General features: G+C 38.5%; 1 protein-coding gene across 1 annotated transcript in view; it reads right to left on the bottom strand.

The window, feature by feature from the left end:
* IKZF3 (IKAROS family zinc finger 3) overlaps nucleotides 1-23,801 on the bottom strand; it is a 60,411-nt gene that overhangs the window by 10,104 nt on the left and 26,506 nt on the right. The window contains exon 3 of the mRNA XM_061174627.1: nucleotides 433-549. Coding sequence (XP_061030610.1) covers nucleotides 433-517 — 85 coding nt within the window. The 5' untranslated portion in view covers nucleotides 518-549. The remainder of the gene's footprint in view (nucleotides 1-432; nucleotides 550-23,801) is intronic.

Genomic DNA, 23,801 nt, shown 5'->3' with positions numbered 1-23,801 from the left:
AATATGGCAATACATTTTAGAGCATGAAAAAAGTTTGAGCATGATAAGGGAACCAAGTTGTAAAACATAGTTGCAAAAGATTACAGAAATGCTATCTTGAACATCTTACTGGTATCAATTGCACAAACTCTCTCATGGAACATATGTCATTCGGAATAAAGAGGAAGGAACAGCATTTTTAACACCAACTTCATTTAAGAAATTGGATACCAAATAATCCCATCTTCAGTAGTTAAGATTCTTTAGTTAAAATATTTTATCATTTGCTCTAGTTACCAAAATGAATCCTGAAGAATAAAAGTTGTACAATGGAAAATCAATTACCTTATTTTAACAGATATTAAACTAGGAAGGGCCTGTGTAGTAAGCATCCTATGTTATCTCATTCAAACTATCTGCTAACAACAGCAGGAAAAAGGGTTGTATGCTTACCAATGAATTTCTGAGGCATTGAGCTTTTTCGCTTTGCCACATTGCTTGCTAATCTGTCCAGAACGAGAGCTCTTTCACTTCCCATCTCTGCTTTGATGTGTCTTGCCTCCACACTTGCTGGTTTGGAAAAATGAAAAAAGAAGAGGGAAAAGAACACGTTGATAAATGGAGAGAAAAAGAAATAAACTGGAAGGAAAAGTGTCAGAGGTCTGATGCAAACTCTGTTGTTACCTGTTATTACTGCTCAGATTCTTGCCTGGGGTACCTGCTGTGGTCAGTGAAGCCAACACCAGGGCACATTCAAATCTTGCAGTCTTATGCCGACATGGGAAAGCCCGACCCATCCCCAACCAGTACCTTCATTAGCAAGAGGAAGTATTAAATAAACAGCCTGGACGTGGTTGGTTGCAAAAAGATAGATAGATGGAGATCTTCTAACCCCCGATCAGCCTTCTTTCTGATTCTGAGTAACTGCATGTGACACCTGCAGACTGATATAATTCTTCTTAACAACTTTGAAAAAAAAAAAGGACGGTGCCCCAGATTTACTGCTATGTTTATGTTAATAGCACTTTTGAAAATAGATACACTTACCCAGACAGCAAGAAATCTACTCAGTGATTTGTGTATTGAAATTCTGAGTGGTTTTTTCTTTTTCTTTTTCTTTTTTTTCCAGCACGCTCCTTTCAGTTCCTATCTTTTAAATTATATTTTTCTGGTCTCTGCGTTATCTGTTTCATATGCTCTTCACATTTCAAACCTGTCTCAGTTAAAATTTCCCTGAGCAACACTTCTGTCTTGAAATTAAAGAACAATTTGTATAATGCATCTTAATTATATTTCTAATGAAAAATGTGAATAGAAACTGCCTAAGAATATGGTCCAATTGTCAATCCACAAATAGACCTTTAAGTGGTATAGGTCTGTTGTTCTCAGACCTGCCTGAACATTAGAATCACCTGAAGAGCATAGAAGACACACACACATGCCCAGGCCCCCCTTCAGATCAATTAAATCAGGATCTCTGGTGTAGGGGCCTAGGCAACAGCATTTTTAAAGCTCTCCAGATGATTTTTAAGATGCAGCAAGAATTGAGAACCGCTAGAAGAATATATAAATAGTGCCAACATCGAATCAACTAAATAGTAAATTGGAATAAATATAGTACAATTTAGCCTGGTACAGCAGGCAATACCCAATAAGAGTTTATGTCTGAAGTTCAAAGAGATACCAGCTGCTCTAAATACAAGGCTTTAAATGTTAACACATGATGCTAGCCAAATCTAGGGATGAGTAAACTTTTTCTGTAAAGGGTCAGATAGATAGTAAGTATTTTAAACTTTGTGGGACACGTACAGTCTCTGTTCCATATTCTTTGGTTCTTCCTTGACCTTTAAAAATGTAAAAACCCCTGTGCACAAATAGGCCGCTGGCTACATTTGGCCTGAGGGTCATAGTTTTGCTCACCCCTGCCCTAAGCAAACATGTTGTGATGCTACAAACATTTCCCTCTGTTTTATCATAAGCATTTCAGGGTGTCCAAGCTAAAATGAAGTATCTGTACATTCCTAATGTCTCTAAGGAAGAAGAAATTGAAATCAGCTTAAGTGATTAGAGTAAAAAGCAAATGATGATTTTTACAGAATGGATTTTTTTTCCCCCAAATACATACACAGATTTAGGAATTGTCAGTGCTCATTCTGTAGCTGAAGAGTTTGCTGTGTGAGAGATTGTAATATACAGAAATAATGTCACAAGTTCCATGGTCTCTCAGATATTCAGTATCGTAAATTGACATGCCCAGAGAGAAGAAAACTGGCCATCTCTGCAGTAAATGAAGGACAAAGAAAGACTTCAAGGAAGGGACTTCCCTGGTGGCACACTGGTTAAGAATCCACCTGCCAATGCAGGGGACACGGGTTCAATCCCTGGTCCAGGAAGATCCCACATGCCGCGGAGCAACTAAGCCCGTGCGCCACAACTACTGAGCCTGCGCTCTAGAGCCTGAGAGTCACAACTACTGAGCCCACGCGCCTAGAGCCCGTACTTTGCAACAAGAGAAGCCACGGCAATGAGAAGCCCGCGCACTGCAAGGAAGAGTAGCCCCCACTCGCCACAACTAGAGAAAGCTCATGAGCAGTAACGAAGACCCAACGCAGCCAAAAATAAATAAATAAATAAATAAATAGAAAGAAAGAAAGACCTCAAGGGCAAGACTGTCAAGTATGGCCAGGGTGAGAGACCAAAGCCAAATCAGAAAGAGAGAATTCAAAGTATTAAATATTTTTCATTTTATTACTGGCATGGTTTTGGTTCTGTTTTTTTAAAACTCCTTGCCAGTCATTACACAATAAATTATAAAGCTCAGGGTTTTAAAAATTCAAGAATAATGGCTCCAAAAATGAATAAAAGAGAATGATGACAATGACCATATTTACTAGACTTTGTGAGTTTTTTATCAAAAATAATTCTATGCTCTAAAGAAATAAATCCCAGCCTCCAGTTTAAGCTATAACAACACTATTTGTGTAAAGGAAAACAATAAGGGTCCGAATAAGGGAACTGGGCAGCTTTGGGGCTAGTGGTAAAGCACTGCGACTTTAGCTGACCGATCGTTGTAAATAACGGGCACTTTAGTGACAGAACACTGCTGTTGAATGAAGTGGGTTAAATTCTGTCCAGCACAGGGATAGGTTTAAATGACCAAACAGGAAACTATTATACATATTATTTCCTTTCACACAAACCACCACCAGATGTGGCACTACCCAGAGCCCCAAGAGCAGAGAGATGAAAGACAAAGGTCTGGGATTTGAAATAAGTTCCTGAGGCTGTTAGGAGGCTTTTTCTTAGAAGCATCAGAGAGGCAGCTAAGTTTGTGCTTTGACTAGGAACATTCATTCTGGTTCCAGCAACTTTGAGAGGATTAAAGCCAGGTAAGGTCCTCCCCCACCCCCATGCCCGCCCCATGTATTTATTATCAAAAAAGATTTATAGTAAAACAAGAATGAAAAACAGTACTTTGGGAATTTTTAACTTTATCCCCATTTTACCACTACTCTTATTTAGTCTTTTAGTTACTCCTCTAACGGCCCCATCATTACCCAGAGATCTGTCTGTCACTCCCAGTACTTACCGCAAGCGTTATGCTGCCAGTTTAGTTTTTCCATTTGGCTCTCAGCATCTCCCTACATTTTACCACAGTCACCATCAATTACCACAACCATCTTTCTGAGGACACATACTCTATATACTCTATATTTGGAAGGAGGCTAAAGCGGGGATACACTGACCTAAATAACATAATTGGGGCATGTCACTAAATGGCAACCTTCAGAGATAACATCATCTTTTATCCCTGGTTACTCACCAAGCTTGTCATGACAGTCATTTCTAGGTAAATCTTACTCTGGAAATCAGTGACCAAATGCCTGACATTTAAAAAGATAAAATTCTGGAGTGTTTACGGAGAGACTGATAATTTGAGGCAAGGGTGGAGACTTTCCCATATTCCACAACTCTGGTTGGATTGAAAGGAATCCTCTGAAACTACTAATCTAGAGGGCTGCCATCTACCCACACCCACCTACAGGGTCATTCACTCAAAATATCAGCTCCAAGATCCCAATCCTCATTGTACATGTGAACACACTCTAGAGATTAAGTTCATCTTTACTGAGTTAACTGTGTTTTCTAATTGGCAAGTTAGGCAAAGGCTAAAGTTTCAACTGACTATGGTATACTCTCATTTTCTTTCCCAAACTCTCAGTCTTGTGCCTTGCAGTTGTTGGACAGCTGCTGTACTAAACGAACACCCTTTAAAACACAAAGAAATGCTTTGGAGTGAAGCCAATCTCTTTGGGATTACAAGGAGTTTAGGCAGGACACTGAAAGGGGGAAAAGAAAAAAGAGGACTTGGCGTTTGGTCGTCTGCTTCAACTTTAAGACCCAACTGTCTATTTATACAAATAGTCTAGACTTGTTATCTTGCCACATCACATCTCAGAATGTAAGTGGAGGGAAACAAGTTTGGCAAGATAGTAAGGGAACAAGATAATGGGTTTAAATGACGAAATAGGAAATCCGTTCCTGGGTGGTGTTTGGCAGTTTAGTGTTGCAAGGGGTGGGTGTGGGGAATATGGGACAGTGGCAAGGGACAATTTGCACACTTGGTTCATGAGTGAGCATAGTGGGAGGAGGACTATAATTTGGGGTCAATTCCCCTTCATGTTACTTGCCTACTAGTATACAGTGGATATACCCATTTTCATTAGCAAAATGATTTTAATGACATGTTGAAAAAATAAATAATAAAACTCATACGAAGTCAAAATTACAGAATAGGTTACTACCTTTAATCTCTGCAAAAATGTTAATAGTTTGTCTGGGTTTTAGTTAACTGTTTGCATGATGCCATTTCTATTTCAAAGTGATTGCAGATTTAACTATATAATTCGTTGTGTTTTTGTTTTTGTTCAAAATCCTTCATTAGATCTTGAAGTGTTAAATGGATCTCAAATAAGAGGCATTTCTTCCTGTCTCTTCTATGGTGTGGTCAGCCAGTAACTGATGGAGAGTGGAACAAAGGGGTGTTATTATGCAATAAGAATTGTCTAACAAGAGACTGCTATCAAAGAGCAAGGCAGGTTCTAACAAAAAAGTTACATAAAACTGTTGCCTTTTTGAGCAAGTAGAATGAATACTACTTGTTGAGTTAGTATTGACTTTCTAATAATCTGTTGGGAAAATAGACGTTTAAAACATTTTAAGCCTTTTCTTTGGACTGCTATTTGGTAAAAATATAAATTTATTTTGAAACTCTCATGCTTGTATTATCTCAACCGCAACAGTGAGAATGAAGATAAAAGGTTTTGACTCCTAGATTCATAAATAAATATAATTATTCAATTAGTTTAAAAATCTTGTTATTACTAAAACTCATTGTCATACAAAAATATGTCCCACTCCAAGTATTCATAATTTGTGTGAAATGAGGCTAAATGAATCTCTATACCAGCTGTTAGTCCCTTTCTGGAATAAGGATCAAGCTAATGAGAAAATGAAATCTGTGATTGTCTATATTCATTCTTCTTTTCATGTATACTCCATTAAGACAGAATTAGAGTATCTTGATGATGTCTGGTACAGAAACTTGGACTGAAGTGACACTATCGCATGTATCTCTATTAGACCTTTATATTAACAGATCAAGTACCCGGTCCCTTGTTGGACCGTGAATACTTTAAGGGTAGGGGCTTAACCTTCACTCATCTTTATAAACAGCTCTGACACACAGCCTGGCACATGAGAATCCAATGCATGCTATCTGAACAAAAGAAAATGATTAGCAAGGCCAGAAGTCCTGTTGCCCAACACGACCTTCTTTTGCGGATTGGTCTCCAGTCCAAGGCCTTTTCATTTGTTCTGCTTCCATAAAGGCCTGCTTCCTGACTGGGGCAGGTTTGTCCCAAGGCTTGGCTCTCACTCTAGGCTGCACTTCAATTTACAATAAGCCCTTGATGAATAAGTGCCACATCCACAGTGCAGCATCATCACTTTAAAAGCTAGGGATGGGGCTTCCCTGATGGCGCAGTGGTTAAGAATCCGCCTGCCAATGCAGGGGACACGGGTTCGAGCCCTGGTCCGGGAAGATCCCACATGCCGCGGAGCAACTAAGCCCGTGCGCCACAACTACTGAGCCTGTGCTCTAGAGCCCGTGAGCCATAACTACTAAGCCCACATGTCACAACTACTGAAGGCTGCACACCTAGAGCCCGTGCTCTGCAACAGGAGAAGCCACCGCAATGAGAAGCCCACGCACCGCAACAAAGAGTGGTCCCCACTCGCTGCAACTAGAGAAAGCCCGGGCACAGCAACGAAGACCCAACGCAGCCAAAAACAAATAAATAAAATAAATAAATTTAAAAATAAATAAATAAAATAAAAGCTAGGGAGGTACCACTGGTGACACTATATTGGTCAGGTTCAAAATGGAACACTATGTCCAGACTGGGACTCCCAATTTTAAGAAGGAAACAGAAATGGAAACCACGTAGGGAGCTGTGGCAATAATTAAAGGATTGGCTTGTGTTTGAGTAAACATTCTTTATATTTTGGATTTCAGGAAAAATCATGAGAACTATTTGAAATATCAAAGATAGACAGGACATGCAGTATTTATATTTGATTAAGCTGTGACTTTATACATTTTCTCACCTGAAACCACCATAACAACATATTTGTTTTTTAAAAAAATCAAAAGTTGCTGACTTAGTTAACCCTTTATTTTTTTGCTAAGACTTAAAGTGTGTTGCATGGATCCATCAAACCAGCCTATGAAATGCAAATTAACTCAACCTCTGTATTTCAGTATTTCCTGAATCACCTTATACCACTGAAGATAGTGAAAACATTTCTTTTGATACTTTTCTAATATGAAATTCCTAAAAAAGGTCATGGGGATGGGAAGTAAGGTGGTAACCTTACTTCAAAATCAGTAATTTTGAACTTACTGTTCATAGAGGATATTTTACTCAATTTTTTCCCCTGCTTCCAGGACAATCAAGACATATATGCATACGTATGTGCCTATTAGTATGTGTGTTACTCTACTTTTGCTAACTAGATAATACATAACCTTTAAAATATATATAGCTAATTAAGCCATTTTTCCAAAAGTGGGAAAAAAAACCAAATGTCCATTAACTGATAAATGGATAGATAAAATGCAATGAATCCATATAATGGAATATTATTCAGCCATAAAAAGGAATAAAGTACTACCACGTGGATGAACCCTGAAAACATTATGCTGAGTGAAAGAAGGCAGACATAAAAGGCTACACATTATATGATTCTATTCACATGACATGTTCAGAATAGGCAAATCCACAGAGACAGAAAGTAGATTAATGGTTGCCGGGGGCTGGAGAGAGGGGGAACAGGAGTGACTGCTAATAGGTACAGGGCTTCTTTTGGGAGTGACAAAAATGTTATGAAATTAGAGTGGTGATGGTTGCATAACTTTGTGAATATGTTAAAACCTACTGAATTGTACACTTTAAAAGGGTGAGTTTAATGGTATGTGAATAATGTCCCAATATGTCTTTGAAAATAAAAAAAATAGCTAATCATGAAAACAACAAAAGTTCTAGTGATATTTTTTTTAATCAGTCATCAATTTTATACACATCACCGTATACATGTCAATCCCAATCGCCCAATTCAGCACACCACCATCCCCACCCCACCACAGTTTTCCCCCCTTGGTGTCCATACGTTTGTTCTCTACATCTGTGTCTCAACTTCTGCCCTGCAACCCGGAGTTCTAGTGATTTTTAAGTAAGTCACTGAATTTTTGATGAGTCTCAATATCCTCACCTCTAAAATGAACAAGTGATAGGGAGGGTGGGAGGGAGGCACAAGACGGAGGGGATATGGGGATATATGTATACATATAGCTGATTCACTTTGTTATACAGCAGAAATTAACACCACATAGTAAAGCAATTATACTCCAATAAAGATGTCAAAAAATAAAATAAAATAAAATGAACAGGTGGGATTAGATGCTCTCTTTAATCCTTCTTGCTTTAAATATCAATGATTCTATTTGGAATATAATAGATTTTCATAACTTGAGAATTTCTCACAGTAAGAGCTTTGTCTATTGTCTGAAATATGGAACGTCAAGTAAAGATGCCCAGGTATTGCCTGACTAACCTTAAGCATGTTGCTTTAAGACGTCAAAACCCAAGTTTTAGGTGCCTTTTTTTTTTTTTAAGAGTAAACATTTCTTTTTAGAAATAAGGAGGAAATCCAACTCCTTGATAAAACTAAAGATGCCATCAGGATAAAAAGCAGAAGCAGTGCAAACCAACAGAATTCAGTTGGCCAGCTCCTAACGCCATAAAATAGGCTTTATCTAAAACAAAAGTTTCCTCTCACTCAAAACGGGTACAGTTAAACTACTCATGATTTGCACTCCATTTTTCCTGAGTTTCATATTATTTCTGTCACTTTTTTGTAATCTTTCTGTTTTAGAAAGTTCAAACTATTCAATTGCAACTACTGCTGTCAAACACCAAATCCCACGAGGATTTATACCTACTCTAAATAAGCAACTGGTTCAAGTAAACAAATAAAAATATCAGGCAATCCAAGCTGCAGAACCAGGCTGATGGTCAACTATATGGGTCAAAGGACAACTGCAGAGATGTGACACAAAAAAGTTTCAGGTTATTTCAACTCAAGAATGAAAGGAAATAAAACCACAACTGATACAGGGAAAGACATCCAGTGTTTCAACCAATTGTCACTAGGCATGTAATTCAAAACACTGAATAAAATATGAAATTCCCAGAACCAAATACAAGCATCACAATAAATCATATGAGTTGACAAGTACATGATTTGGGGGCCTTGTGCAAAGAAAATCCTTTTGGTTTTAATGGACTCTGCCCTAGCCACCCCTCACACTGCCTCTACCCTCAATCTTTACCATTTCAGTTAATGGCAACTGCATTCTTCATCACATCCCACATCAATCTGTTAAGAAATCCTGTTGGTTCTATCTTTAAACTATACTGTATAGAGTTAAAACACTTTGTACCACCTCTACCATTACCAAGACACAATTTTCTCTTGCTTGAATTATTGCAATGGCCTTCTAACTGGACTCCCCAATTTCTAATCTTGTCCCAAATACAACCTATTCTCAGTAGCAAGTAGAGTGATTTTTTTTTCGAATGAGAAGTCCAATCATGTCACCTCTCTGTTCAAAATCTTCTGAAGATTTTTAATTTCACTCAGAGAAAAAGCCAAGTCGTTACAATGGCCTATAAGGCCTGATAAGATCTGGTTTCCTATTTCCTCTCTGGCCTTGTGTCCCATTACTCACTCTGTTCCAGCCACAAAGGGCTAACTATACTTCTTCAAATTCAAGCCCCAGGGCCTTTGCACTTGCTATTTGCCAAGTTATCTGCAGGGCTCTCTCCTCACGCTTTTAAGTCTGTTAAAATGTCAGCTCCTTGATGTTTTTCCTGATTTACCATCAGCCCCCAGTACCTGCTTTATTTTTCTCAATAGCAATTACTACCTTCTACTGTGTAAGGTACTTATTCTCTTTGTTTCTAGTCTGTCTTTCCCTGTGAAAATATGAACTCCAGGAGGGCAGGATTTTTTGTATTTTTGTCTACTATTGTATCCTACCACCTAGAACAGCGGATGCTCACTAAATATGTGCAGAACGGGTGTTGCATGAACTCACCAGTCTCAGCCAGGTCAGTGCTCTGAAGAAATGTACGGCAGCGCTCCTTATGCTCCTCCAGGGAACTTCTCTGCTTGTAACTCCTTCCGCAAAACTCACATTTATAGGGTTTCTCAACTATAAGGAGAGCACAAGGGGTACTCAGTGACCCTCAGGGGTTATAGAACAAATGGTGTATTGAGGCCCTGTGAAAGCTGTCCACTAGGAATGAGACTGCTGAGAGAAGCCAGAGTATTTGGATACTTGTGCACTTACAATTACTTTTAAATTTAGTAAACTGAAATAAGGTTATGGCCTACAATTGACTATCATGTTAGAGTATTCTTTGAAAGGATAGGGTCCTTTCACAAATGAAAGGATTTGGATTTAATGAATACCATGGAGCATAGTGTTTTGGCTCCCGATCCAATCTTGTTTCTTCAGGAAAAAAAATAAAAATAGGAACTTTTTATTTTTCAAGGAGGTTAGTGTGGTTTAAGAATGAAGTAGGAAGAGATCCCATATTCTGTGACATCCAGCTGGCTGTAAGTAAAGAATGCTGCAGTTTGTGGGAGTTAGCCATTCAGTCTTTTTAGAGCATTGACATATTTCGATAAATGTAGCTTGTCCTTGCTCAGTGGCTATAGCAAAGTCTGGGCTCAATCAATAAAAACTGACCTAACCAACTGAGGATAGTTTTTGTTTTCTTTTTTTACATTTATTTATTTTATTTATTTATTTTTGGCTGTGTTGCGTCTTCGTTGCTGTGCACGGGCTTTCTCTAATGGCGGCGAGCGGGGGCTACTCTTTGTTGTGGTGCGCGGGCTTGTCATTGTGGTGGCTTCTCTTGTTGCGGAGCACAGGCTCTAGGCACGTGGGCTTCAGCAGTTGCAGCACGTGGGCTCAGCAGTTGTGGCTCACGGGCTCTAGAGCACAGGCTCAGTAGTTGTGGCGCATGGGCTTAGTTGCTCCGCGGCATGTGGGATCTTCCCAGACCAGGGCTCGAACCCGTGTTCCCTGCATTGGCAGGTGGATTCTCAACCACTGTGCCACCAGGGAAGCCCCTCAGGATAGTTTTGAATAATAGAAATAAGAAGGAATTGCAAAAATGACTTCATCTTAACTTCTAAGATAAAGCAAAAGTTTCCTCAAAAGTTCATCCATACAATTCAGGCCACCTTTAACCTCCTAACTCCTCCAAATGAGTTATTTTTTAAATTATGTAAGTAATAACTTCAATTCTGTGTGCGGGGCTAGCCTTTCTGACTTGTCGACAAAATGTACCCCATGAATTTTTCAGTTTTAGGGACTGAGATTGTTTTATTTTCTAATCCTCCTGCTCGGTTTAAAACAGAGCCTTTGGGACTTAAAGCACTGAAAGATCCTTATGGAATCCCAAGTTAAAATAAATGCAGCTCTGTTAGGGCTAAGAATGTTAAGTTTCTGCATAAATTGGGGTCCTCTAGAATCTGTCTTAAAAATGACTATTATTGTTGGATCTTACTTGGAAAAAGCAACAGAAAAGAACTACTCTAATTTTTTGGACCAAACTCAGTCGTAATTCATTACTTTGAACAATGAGCTGTAAAAGAAACCCTTCTTTTGCCATTTATGATCTCTCATGGTGGGTTTCGTTGGGGCTGATTTGTTTAATCCTTAGTCTCTGAATTGTGACCAGTTGCGGGTTTGGGGCTGGGTTTTAGTCAAAGCAGAATGTGGATTGACATAAAAACAAAGCTTTTTTTTTCTTCAATTAAAATTTTGTCAGATAACATCAAGAACATGAGGTTCCCAATTTGAAAATAAACTCAGTTTTATTTTTCTAGGGGGGAAATTCTAAATGTTGAAAAAAATGTATCTTCCGTGGTTAAAATAAGGAGCGAAAACATCAAGACAGAACATAGCTTTTTATGAATTCTTACTGCTGCTCATCTTTTAGAGATTAAAAATAAATAGGCTGATGAAGAAGAAAGTTGGGTTTAAGAAATTTAGCTCATATATACCTAAAACTAATACTATGTTATATTGTCAATTATATCTCAATGCAAAAAAAAAGAAATTTCGACCAGAATGGCCCAAACTCCCCAATTTAGCCCAGACTAGCCAAAACTAACCCCCAACAATGAGTCATACCCAGTTTACAGTTTTACATAATTTACAAACAGTACATCATTTGCTTTATCCAGACTTTTGAATGAAAAGTATGTGTGTATATTTTTAGGAAAATAATCTTTTAATAAAGTTTACCATAAAAATACTGATGGCTATAATTTTTTTTGCAAAAATTAAAAAAGCATTTTTATAGGGCAGGCTTTTCCTGTCTGACTGTGATGTTCTCTAGGGGTGCAAAGATGGTACGGAGATGATCAACCCCATTGAGCCAGACGGAGAGCAATTAATGCCTTAATGGAAGTGTAATTAGCCCTAGAGGTCTCTGCTGTTGTAACCCTTCAGAACCGGAGTGACAGATTAAAACCTCCATACTTAACTCTTTCTAGTTTCCGCAATGGGCACTGAGGAACACACATTTACTAGATATGGAATGCTCATTGCTCTCACTTACCAGAATGTGTCCTAAGATGACCTGTGAGTGCATCTCTTCTCTGGCATGCGTAGTTGCAGAGGTGACACTTAAAAGGTTTTTCCCCTGTGTGCAGTTTAATGTGGCGGAGGAGGTTACCTTTCTGAGTAAAAGATGCCCCACACTGATTACACTGGAATGGGCGTTCACCTTTAAAAAGGACAAAAAAGAGATTTCTGATCACCCAGCAAGTGGCGAAACATATGCACAGATTAGATGCCTATGGCAAAAGCTCATTTTTTAGATAGTTTCTGTTCATATTGGGATCAGATGGGAGCTGTATTTCAAGGCAAGCCTAAGACTTACTTATGGAATCTTCCCTCCAGAAGAGAAAAAGCACTCACCTAGCAAGGCTACTTGAGGTATCTTGTCTTGGATCAGAGCAAAAAAAAAAGAGTAGCTTTAGAAGTGCTTTCTAGATTTAAGTTTTTACATTACTTAGCATTCCTTTTGAATGTAATCTCAATCTGTAAAAAGAGTCACAGACTGAAGTCCTAATAAGGTATAGAGAGCCAGAAATGTTTTTTTCCTTTAATTCAAGAAATGCTTTTTAAAGTCGTCATATCCCATGTCAGATGAAATCTATTGGGCTCAGTGGGAGTGTTATGTTTGTATGCATTTCTATTGACTGCCTTTTTGTTGTCTGAAAATAAATTTTTTTAAATTGTTAATAAAAGCTATGTCCTTTCATCTACCAAATTTGAACCCAATACAATAAGGAGATCTACTTTTTTAAAAGTTATGCAAAAATATATGAAAGGCGCTTAAAAAGCATAGCACACAATTTAACTCCCACTTACTAACTGAAGAAAAATATGTGGCTGACCTAGAACACTGTGCTCTCTACAGTCTTCTTTTATTCATAGCATTTGCAATATGTTTGCCAAATGCACCATGAAGCAGGAATAAAAATCACTGGGTAGATGGAAATACAGAGAGGGAGAGATACATCAGAATTATAGGAAAAATCAATGAAAGTAATCAAAAGTAAGTCCTAAATTCCACCACTTCTTTTCTCACGTGGTTGAATTAGGACAGTTTTCAGAACAATGGATAAAGGAGACTATTTACCAGTATGGCTCCGCTTATGAACCATTAAGACGTTGAAGCTAATGCAGGATAATCCACACACATCGCAGTTCATCTTGCCACTGGTTGGCCTGCTACTATCATACGAGACAACGTGTCTCTCCAGCTTAATGTTTTCATATTCATTATATTCTCTTGAATAGCTGTAAGGAATTTCAGGCTCTTCTGCATTTCCCAAGGGTTCTGGCTTTAAAACATTCTCATCCCCTTCACTGTATTCATCTTTCACTTTCATTGAATCATCTGCAGGGAGGAAAATGCAAGAAATGAACAATGATTGTTTTTGGAGCTATCAAAGCAGCTCAAAGAGCAGAGACCCACAACTGACAATTAAATACCAAATGAAGCTAACAATATTGTACATCCACAAAACAAGAAAATACCATTAGGATGATCACTCATTATTTGAATTCAGAACCATAGTCAGGGGAAAACACAGACACGTGCACGCGCATGCGCACACACGCGCGCGCGCACACAAAGAGATGACAGCGTTTTAGGCCATCCAGAAAATTAGAGATAATAGCTTTTAGCTATGACTGTTCAAAGCGACTATGAAAAAGACATTTTGAGCAATTCTTCTCCAGTACCAGGGGAGAAGAAAGGTTCTCAGATTTAGTACTTTTTTGGTGGCTGCAGTTACAAGGCAAGGTGATATTCTCCTTGGTTTCAAGAAGAAAATGCTGTTTTAATTCTTCAATTGCATCCAATTTATGCCACTAAGACTGAGAGTTGAATAGTTAACATGTTTTTTTCTGATTTTAAGCCATGCTTTGCCTCTTCCCCTTCCATGTATACGAACTGCTAAAATGAGTCTTATCTCTCTATCTCTCTTGGAACCGATAAAGAGAGAACACTGAATGTAGAGGAAGCTGGCAGTACTAGTGAAATAATGTTGAGAAAGATAAAAGGAGAAGTAATCCTTTAACATAACCTTCTAAGGAGTCATTTTCATTGACACAGGTAAATGAAGCTCAACCTAAGCAAGGGGAAGGGCACCTATACCCAAGTTAGGGAGGGCTAAACTCGAGGTCCTAGAATTGTAGAACTGGATAGGAGAGGTGGGGCTGGCCAAAATGAGTTGGCTGATCAGGTTCTATCTCAAAAAGAGTTGCAACACTCTTAAGCTGAAGAACATAAGAAATGAAGAAGGTAAATTTATGTACTGATACTAAGAAAACCTAAATATTTGCCTGATATAATAACAATAAATATTTACAAGGGATTTTTTCATATATATAAAACGCTGCATAAATGCTTACTTTAAAAAAAAAATTCATTCTTAGAAACTGGAAATTGTAATGCTCCATGAGGAATCACAAATCAATGGAATTTCAGGGCTGGAAGGGAATTTAGAGATCATCTAATCCAACCCTTGTCTTTCAGGTAAGGAAATCCAGGATCAGAGACGTTTTTGGTGAGTAGTCCAAAGTTACACAGCCAGTTAATAGCAGATTAACTGTGATTAGAACACTGAACTTGGATTTGCCCTCACACTCTGACACATAAAGTCTAATTTGCTCCTTACAATCATATTCCACACTCCCCCATCAATGGTGTAGACTTTAAAAACCAAAACACGCTGAAGAAAAGATATTTTAAAAAACGACATCCCTTCCAAACAACACCAGTAAGTGCAGCTCCTGTTGCCACACAGGAGGAAGTATAACTGCAGCTGTGCCTGGCTTGCTACCTTCCACTCAAGTTTCAATTTTCACTTCTATCAAGGTTACCTTTCATCTATATTAACTGTGTTTGCTTAATAGAGCAAGACAGGGCCTAACCACCAACAGAGGAGCCATTGCTGCAACACCGTTCCACTGCTTCTCACCACGGTTCATGGTTCACAATCTTTCACTCTGTGATTAGAAGAAATGTAGGGCTGCAGGAAACATCCAACGTGTTTCAAATTTGCCCATCCTATGCATCTGGATTATACATGAATTGATATCCGTTTCCTACGGGAAACGGATGAGAAGGGAATGGAGAGAGATTCATTCCCTTCTTTCTCTGGACACATCTTGCCTGCTTTCAGATGGAATTTGTTTTCTTAAGTGGTTTTTGCTTTTTAAATTCTTTTTTTTTTGAAGAGAAGGATGCACCTGAGGCTTGTACCCTCCTCCCTTCCTCCATCACTCCAGCTGCGGGTGATATCCCACCAAAGCTTGAATGCTCTTTAGTTTGCATGTAGGCGTTTAAAAGAAACTCAACGGAAAACTTCAGCTACTGAGAACCAAAAACAGCATATAGAAAGGGCCAGCAGAGAAGGATCCTTTTCATTTTCGTTGTAAATGTTAATATGAACAGACTCAGGCCATTCTGTGGTCAGTGACAATTAAAAACTAGTAAGATCAATGTTTCGGGTCTTTCTGAAAACACAAGACATGAGAGGGTTGCTCCTTCTCTCAGGATTTTGGCTTTAATGGGCTTGACCTAGAACTCAATACTACCCCGACCTGGCTCAAAACAAATTCTTGGCTTTTGTCATTTAGGACTTAGCCATAGAACAAGGAACACAGTATTTGAGACCCAGGGCTCTAAGGGAACTCATACAGACACATGGACAGGGCATTAAGGAAGTCCCTTGGACTTAGTGGACCAAAAGAGCTCCTGGTATAGTTATTGGTTTGCCCTTGGAGTCCTACCAGTTTTAGATAAAAGACCTGGATACCCCTCTGCATGGTTACTGGGGATCAACAATTCATTATGGTTTACCATGTGAAAATAAACAGAGCTGAATATTAGAATACATTAGTATCTAAGATACAAAAGGGATTCCTGAGAGATTATTGGGCTGAGCACCCAGTCTCCAAATATAGTCCACCAAAACTACCAGAAACGACACTAGTCTGCTCTAAGGACTAAGAGATTCATTCCCTTCCTTGGGAGGAAAATTTATTGGAGCAGAGGAAAGGTGGGGGCATTCTACTTAGTATCCCTTGAAAACATTAATAAACATATCTAAAATCAAACTTGTCATCTTTGAACCCAAAATTGCTGCTAACTTATGATGTCTTTATAGTCACACATGGCATCTTCCTTCTTCCATTCTCCAAGTCTTGAAACTGGAATCCTTTTCTGTCCAGTCTCCACATCAAGTCAGTCTCCAAGTCCTATAGATTCTATGTCCTCAGGTTCTCTAGATGCCAACTCCTCCTTTTCTATTCCCTTTGCAATTTAGTTTAGCCTCTCATCCCATCATACCCAAACTCATCCTCTCTCAACATTCCTTTCTAGATAGATTTCATACAAAACTAATCTGTGCTTACTGTCTCTACGATCTCAAAACTGATATAAAATTCCCTGTAATCTGGCTTCTGCCTCCATAATTCACTGAATCTGCTCCCTTGAAGATCATCAATAAACTCCTGACTCTTAAATCTAATGGCCTTTTGTGTGCCATTCTCCCCAACATCTCTGTAGCCCTTGATACCGTTGACCTCCACTCCTTGTTCTTCTGTATTCCTACTTCTTCAATGAAACTGTACCTTCTTTCCTCACCTTTCTGATTGCTTCTTTCTAGCTCTTCCCCCCGCTCTGCCTCCCAAATACTGTCCTTAACCCCCTTTTTCTTTCTTCTACACCCCCTTCCCCTATGGCAATTTCATCCACTCTTAAGGCTTCAACTAGCATTTTACATGATTAATCACCAAATATGTATCTCCAGGTGTAATCTCTCTCCCCTTCTTCAGTCCTCTGCTCCCAAAGGCCTCCTAGGTATCTTCATAGTTATTCAGGTTAAAATCTTTACAGTCATCTTTCCTTCCTCTTGTTTGCACCCCACGTTTAATCACCCATTGGTTTTATTTTTGTACCCTCTCTCCAATCTGCTTCTCCTCCCCACTATTTTACACACTCATTATCCCAAATCTCAGACCCTGATTGCTCTCCCATTGTGGTAGCCTCTACATTGTTCTCCCTGTCTCCTTTCTCTTTCCTTTCCAGCTCATGCTATACTCTGCCACCAGATGGTTCTTGTAAACTGTAGCTCTGGTCATATCATGACCTTGTCCAAATTCTCCAATATTCTCTGCTGCCAACAAAATAAAATCCAAACTCAGAAACAAAGAATTTAAAAGACCTTTCAATATCTGGCCCCAACAATTTTTGTAATGTTGATTCTGAATACTCAGATATCTTTAACCAAACTAAACAACTTTTGAGTATCCTTCCTTTTATTATTTCCATTGCCCAAAAGGTCTTTCCCCAACATTACCACAGGTCCAAATCCTACACATCTTTTAAGGCAAAACTAATATGCCATTTCCCCCTACTATGCCTTCCCTGATCCCCCCGGCTGCAAAATAATCTGTTCCTTTGTTCTCTGTGTTACTTGTAAACTCACCTCATCTCCCATATGGACATGTAAGCTATCTGAGGTCAGAAGCTACACAGGTTTGTTTTTTGTTTTTGTTTTTTGTTTTGTTTTTAACTCAGTTTCCCCTATGACACTGCTTCACCTGTATCTGTAAGACGAGAGGTTGTGGGGTTTTAAAATAGAAATTTTGGGGGTCCCAAAATTGGGGGTGTGGGGGCGGGAAACATGCATTAAAAATGTTTTCTACTCAAAATGGATTAAAGACCTAAATGTAAGGCCAGACACTATAAAACTCTTAGAGGAAAACATAGGCAGAACACTCTATGACATAAATCACAGCAAGATCCTTTTTGACCCACCTCCTAGAGAAATGGAAATAAAAACAAAAACAAACAAATGGGACCTAATGAAACTTAAAAGCTTTTGCACAGCAAAGGAAACCATAAACAAGACAAAAAGACAACCCTCAGAATGGGAGAAAATATTTGCAAATGAAGCAACTGACAAAGGATTAATCTCCAAAATTTACAAGCAGCTCATGCAGCTCAATATCAAAAAAACAAACAACCCAATTAAAAAATGGGTGGAAGACCTAAATAGACATTTCTCCAAAGAAGATATACAGATTGCCAACAAACACATGAAAGGATGCTCAACATCACTAATCATTAGAGAAATGCAAATCAAAACTACAATAAGGTATCACCTCACACCAGTCAGAATGGCAATCATCAAAAAATCTACAAACAATAAATGCTGGAGAGGGTGTAGAGAAAAGGGAACCCTCTTGCACTGTTGGTGGGAATGTAAATTGATACAGCCACTATGGAGAACAGTATGGAGGTTCCTTAAAAAACTAAAAATAGAACTACCATATGACCCAGCAATCCCACTACTGGGCATATACCCTGAGAAAACCATAATTCAAAAAGAGTCATGTACCACAACGTTCATTGCAGCTCTATTTACAATAGCCAGGACATGGAAGAAACCTAAGTGTCCATCGACAGATGAATGGATAAAGATGTGGCACATATATACAATGGAATATTACTCAGCCATAAAAAGAAACGAAATTGAGTTATTTGTAGTGAGGTGGATGGACCTAGAGTCTGTCATACAGAGTGAAGTAAGGCAGAAAGATAAAGAGAAAAACAAATACCGTATGCTAACACATGTATATGGAATCTACAAAAAAAAAAAAAAGGTTCTGAAGAACCTAGGGGCAGGACAGGAATAAAGACGCAGACATAGAGAATGGACTTGAGGACACGGGGAGGGAGAAGGGTAAGCTGGGACGAAGTGAGAGAGTGGCATGGACTTATATATACTACCAAATGTAAAACAGATGGCTAGTGGGAAGCAGCCGCATAGCACAGGGAGATCAGCTTGGTGCTTTGTGACCACCTAGAGGGGTGGGATAGGGAGGGTGGGAGGGAGAAGCAAGAAGAAGGAGATATGGGGATATATGTATATGTATAGCTGATTCACTTTGTTATAAAGCAGAAACTAACACACCATTGTAAAGCAATTATACTCCAATAAAGATGTTAAAAAATATATATATGTTTTCTAGGCAAATCTCATGCATGAGAACCGCTGCTCTAGAATCTGACACAGTGCTCTGCATAAAGTACATACACAATAAATACTTAATACATGAATATACCACTACATTAACTTCCTAACTGGTCCACGGTATATGTGACCTCTCTTTTAGATTATATCCTATTGCCAGATTAATCATCCTGTAGTACTAAAACTCTTGTTCAGAAACTTTCAAGGATTTCATTTTGTTTACAGAATAAAGTCCAAACTCCTTAGTGAGACATTCAAGGACCTGTCTAGAACCTGCCCCAAGCCGACCTGATCATCTCATTTCTCACTAGACTCCTTGAATCATCCTTCTCTCTAGACTAGAACCTTGCTACTCAAAGTGAGGTCCTTGAATCAGCAGTTCCAGCATCCCCCGGGAGCTTGTTAGGAATGCAGACTCTCAGGCCTCACCCTAGACTTACTGGATCAGATTTTGCATTTCAACAAATCCTCAAGGATTCTTATACACATTAAAGTTTGAGAAGCACAGCAGCCATCTTACTGACTGCAGCTTTCCAAACCTCTTCTCCAGTCTTTCCTTTACCTAAAATGCCCTTCCCCACATCAACATTCTATTCAAACTTCCAGATGCTGTTTAAATGACATTTCTTCCATGAAGTCTTCCTAGATACCTTAAACTAGCAAAAAATTCTCCTGTTTCTGTCTTCATAAAACATTACATGTAAAACCAATAATATTGTTCCACAGATTTACATTATACATTCAGAGATGTTTATCTTCATTTTTCCTCGATTTTTCAGTTGTCAGTGACTGGCAACACCTGAACTGTTAATAAAGGCAGAAAGTCTTAAAGATCTGGCAAGAAATACTTGAATATACTTGAGGAGAGGCCCCCACAGCATCCTGAAGTCTTCTGTACAGTGAACAGACCTTATGTAATGTGAATAATCTCCCATTTCAGTTTTGTAAATTCCAGTCTCTTATATATATTAGGTTTCTTAGACACATGGCTTAAATTGCCACTTAAAAGACTATCAAGAATCTTCATAGGCACTAGCGATATTTTATTTCTTAAGCCAGGTGGTGGGTCCATGGATGCTTGTTTTGTTATTATTCTTTATACATGTAATTATATTTGCCTTTTTTATGTATGATATACTTCATAATAAAAAATGTTAAAGGCTTCCTGAGTAAATTTTTTATAACTGAGCTTGTGGAGAAAAGAACATACCAAACCACAAATTGCTGATAAAGGTAATTGCTAAACATTCCCAGAGGGGGGAAAAAGATGTCTAAATTGAATCTAACCCATAGAAAATTAGATTAAGCTGAACTTCTTTCTAAAGGAGCTACTCTGGGGTACAATTGCTCCCATCTTTGTCTATGTTCTGGAGGCCCCTTAGGAAGATGACACACACTAACACACACACACACCCCAGAGAGAATTTTGTAGGCTGAAAAGAACAAAGGCTTGGCTCACCGGGGCTGAGGCACATGGTCTCATTTCCTGGGGTGATGGTTATCACATGAAAGGTTTGCACTCCAGAGTAGACATTTTTGGTTTCACCTGAGACATTGCAAAAACAATGGGTCTTGGAAAGGATCCAACAGCTAAATCCTTCAGGGGCAATAGCAGTCTCAGCCAACTGTGCCTCAGTTTGTTTTACAGGCACATAAAATGCTCAGTTGGAGAGAAGAACCTATCAAAGATGGCAGACAGAACAGGCAACTTGGGTGTCTCGGATAACATGTTTTTAGTATGAACTTCCCAGTGTAAAAAGCAGGTTCTGAATTTCCACTCTGCACTATGAGATCTCAGAATCCAATTTAAATCGGGACAAAGTCTGGAGTAATAGCTTCAAGTTTGCCAAAGATACTGTGAGAAGGGACAAAACCAGATAGCGACTGTTAGACAGGGAAGACACAAAAGGGTGATGTTGTTTAAGTGTTTTACAAGGATTGGGGGTCATAACCATGAAATCCTCAGCACATGCAAAAGTCAACTGGATAACAAAGAAGCTTAATCATCTTAATGTGGCATTTTAATGATGCCACTGATTTGCTATGCCAATTCAGAGATAATGAGGCCCTAATGCTACAGATGTTCAGCCAGGCTAAAAGAAAGGGTGGGGGAATGGGCTTTTCTAGCATGTCATTTTCTAACTAACCAATTAAACAAATTGTGAAAGCATCTAAATAGTTTACCAGGTTTTGACAGCTGCTAATAGGATTTAGAAGCTTGAAGCACTAAAGAGCAAAATGGGAGATATATGTATTGTAGGTATTTAGTCTACAGAGTTTGTTGCTATCACCCAATACAGCACAGACAGATTAACTAGAACAGTTTTCCTTATAAAATTAATGTCTGTACTCCTTTCCCACAATGGCTTCTTTGTATTATGAACAAGAACACTGAAATTATGGGTCATTTTCATTTTCTAATTTACATTTTTCTGTGTAAAGTGAGAAGGGAGAAAAACCAACAATATTTTGAGAACTAAAGAATATGAAGTTTTAGTATTTTCTAATCAGTAAAATTATAAAGCTTCAATGAAAACAAAACTTTTGGTCATGATTTATAGTATCCATTATGTTTTCATTTTTCTCTTCTTTTAAAATTTAAAATGATAGACATCTAGTAACTTTAAAACAACTATTTTAAAATTAGGAAAAAATTGGAAAATGTGAATCAGACTAATAAGAGATAAAATATTGATATCTCAATAGCGATGAAATAAGAGGTAGCAGTTTGGACAATATTTGATTTGGTTTAAGTTCTCATTAAAACGTATTCTTATCAGACTTTTAAACTTGCCCTTAAAGAAGCTAAACTGGTAATCAGTAAATCATGTCACTTCAAATTCAAGAGCATTAGCATGAAAACATGAAGAAAGTTTCAGCTGCAAAGGAACCAACCTCAATTTTACTGACATTAATCTTTGTCTTATTATCTGACTATCAAATAGCTCATTCATTGCCATAACAGTAAAAATAATTTTGCTTAATAATTTCAGTGCGACTCTTTGCTTCTCCATTAGAACAAGAGGAGATTTATTACTTTTAACAACAGGAATACACTACATATCAGCAGTAGGTACGGTTACAGCTGATCAGTTGGGCTAAGCTCTTCAGCTACCATCGGGCCAGGTGAATTCTTTGAGTTGTGAGGATTGAAAAACATAATGCGTGGAAGTTCCTTCTAAACTATAAAAAAGTATACAAGTATATTTTTTCATTTCTGTCCATTATAGCTATGAATTTTTCTATTGATCAACCTGTGTATTTATTATTTTATATTTATATTTCTGAGAAAGAACTGTTATCCATTGAAAAATATTGCTTGAAAATACGTTTAAAGAGGTTAAGGTTTTAGATGTTGCCTAAACACACATAGAGATAGACTAAAATATGTACCTGGTAGATATTTCATTTATAAATCCAGAAGAAAAAACTTTCTTCTCATTCATAATTTTCTTGTATAGAATATTCACTCTATCTTTCTCTTAACAGAGTTCAATTTTAAAAATTTAAAGCATAGCGCTTCCCTGGTGGCGCAGTGGTTAAGAATCCGCCTGCCAATGGGGACATGGGTTCGATCCCTCGTCCGGGAAGATCCCACATGCCGCGGAGCAACTAAGCCTGTGCACCACAACTACTGAGCCTGTGAGCCACAACTACTGAAGCCCGCGCACCTAGAGCCCGTGCTCTGCAACAAGACAAGCCACCGCAATGAGAAGCCCACGCGCCGCAACGAAGAGTAGCCCCCACTCGCCTCAACTAGAGAGAAAGCCCGCGGGCAGCAACGAAGACCCAATGCAGCCAAAAAATAAATAAATAAAATTTTAAAAAAATTTCAGGCATATTAAAACATAATTCTTAGAAAAATTCAAAAATTGTCATCCAAATACAATTAAATTGGTTGAAAACATTCTGACTGTCACAACACCAAACTCAGGATCATGGGTAAGGGAAGGAATGAAAATGTCTTCTATATATATGCAGAGCATAAGTAGTTCTTGGTATACATAGTACACGTATGTGTTATGTTAACTGTACGGCAGTAACATGTTTATTTCCCATATAGATCAAAAGCATCATCAAGGCAGGGGCCAGAACCCAGAACTTTTGTGTTCCCTAGAACCTTTCAGAGGGCCCACTTATCGTAGGTATTGAATGAATAAATGAATGAATGAATGAACTCCTTGGGCAGCCTGAACCAATTTAATGATAACAAGAAGGCCAGCCAAGGAAGAAGTCAGTCAATTTGCTGTATCACGCCCCAACTTGTCTACAACAGTCTGAAGATGAGGTGTAGTATGCAGAGTTTCTCCTCATGATACATTAGAGAAAGTCCCAAGCCCTACAGTGATGATCAGTTTTCCAGATGATTTCTTTGCCTGGTGTGGTCTGGCTTCAGCCCCTCCTACTCTGCTACTTTAGAACAGGATGCCACTGACCAGTCCCTGCTTCTTGAACCTCTTCCCTCACTCTATTCATTCCTGGTTCTATTCCTACCTAATTTATTTTCCATGTTTACTCCTCTTTCTCTGTCTCCTAGGTGTGAATGGTCTCCAGGG

Source organism: Eubalaena glacialis, chromosome 19 (assembly GCF_028564815.1).
Source record: "Eubalaena glacialis isolate mEubGla1 chromosome 19, mEubGla1.1.hap2.+ XY, whole genome shotgun sequence".
NCBI lineage: Eukaryota > Metazoa > Chordata > Mammalia > Artiodactyla > Balaenidae > Eubalaena > Eubalaena glacialis.
Note: the sequence above shows the minus strand (reverse complement) of the source record. Positions and strands in the feature narration are given on the sequence as shown.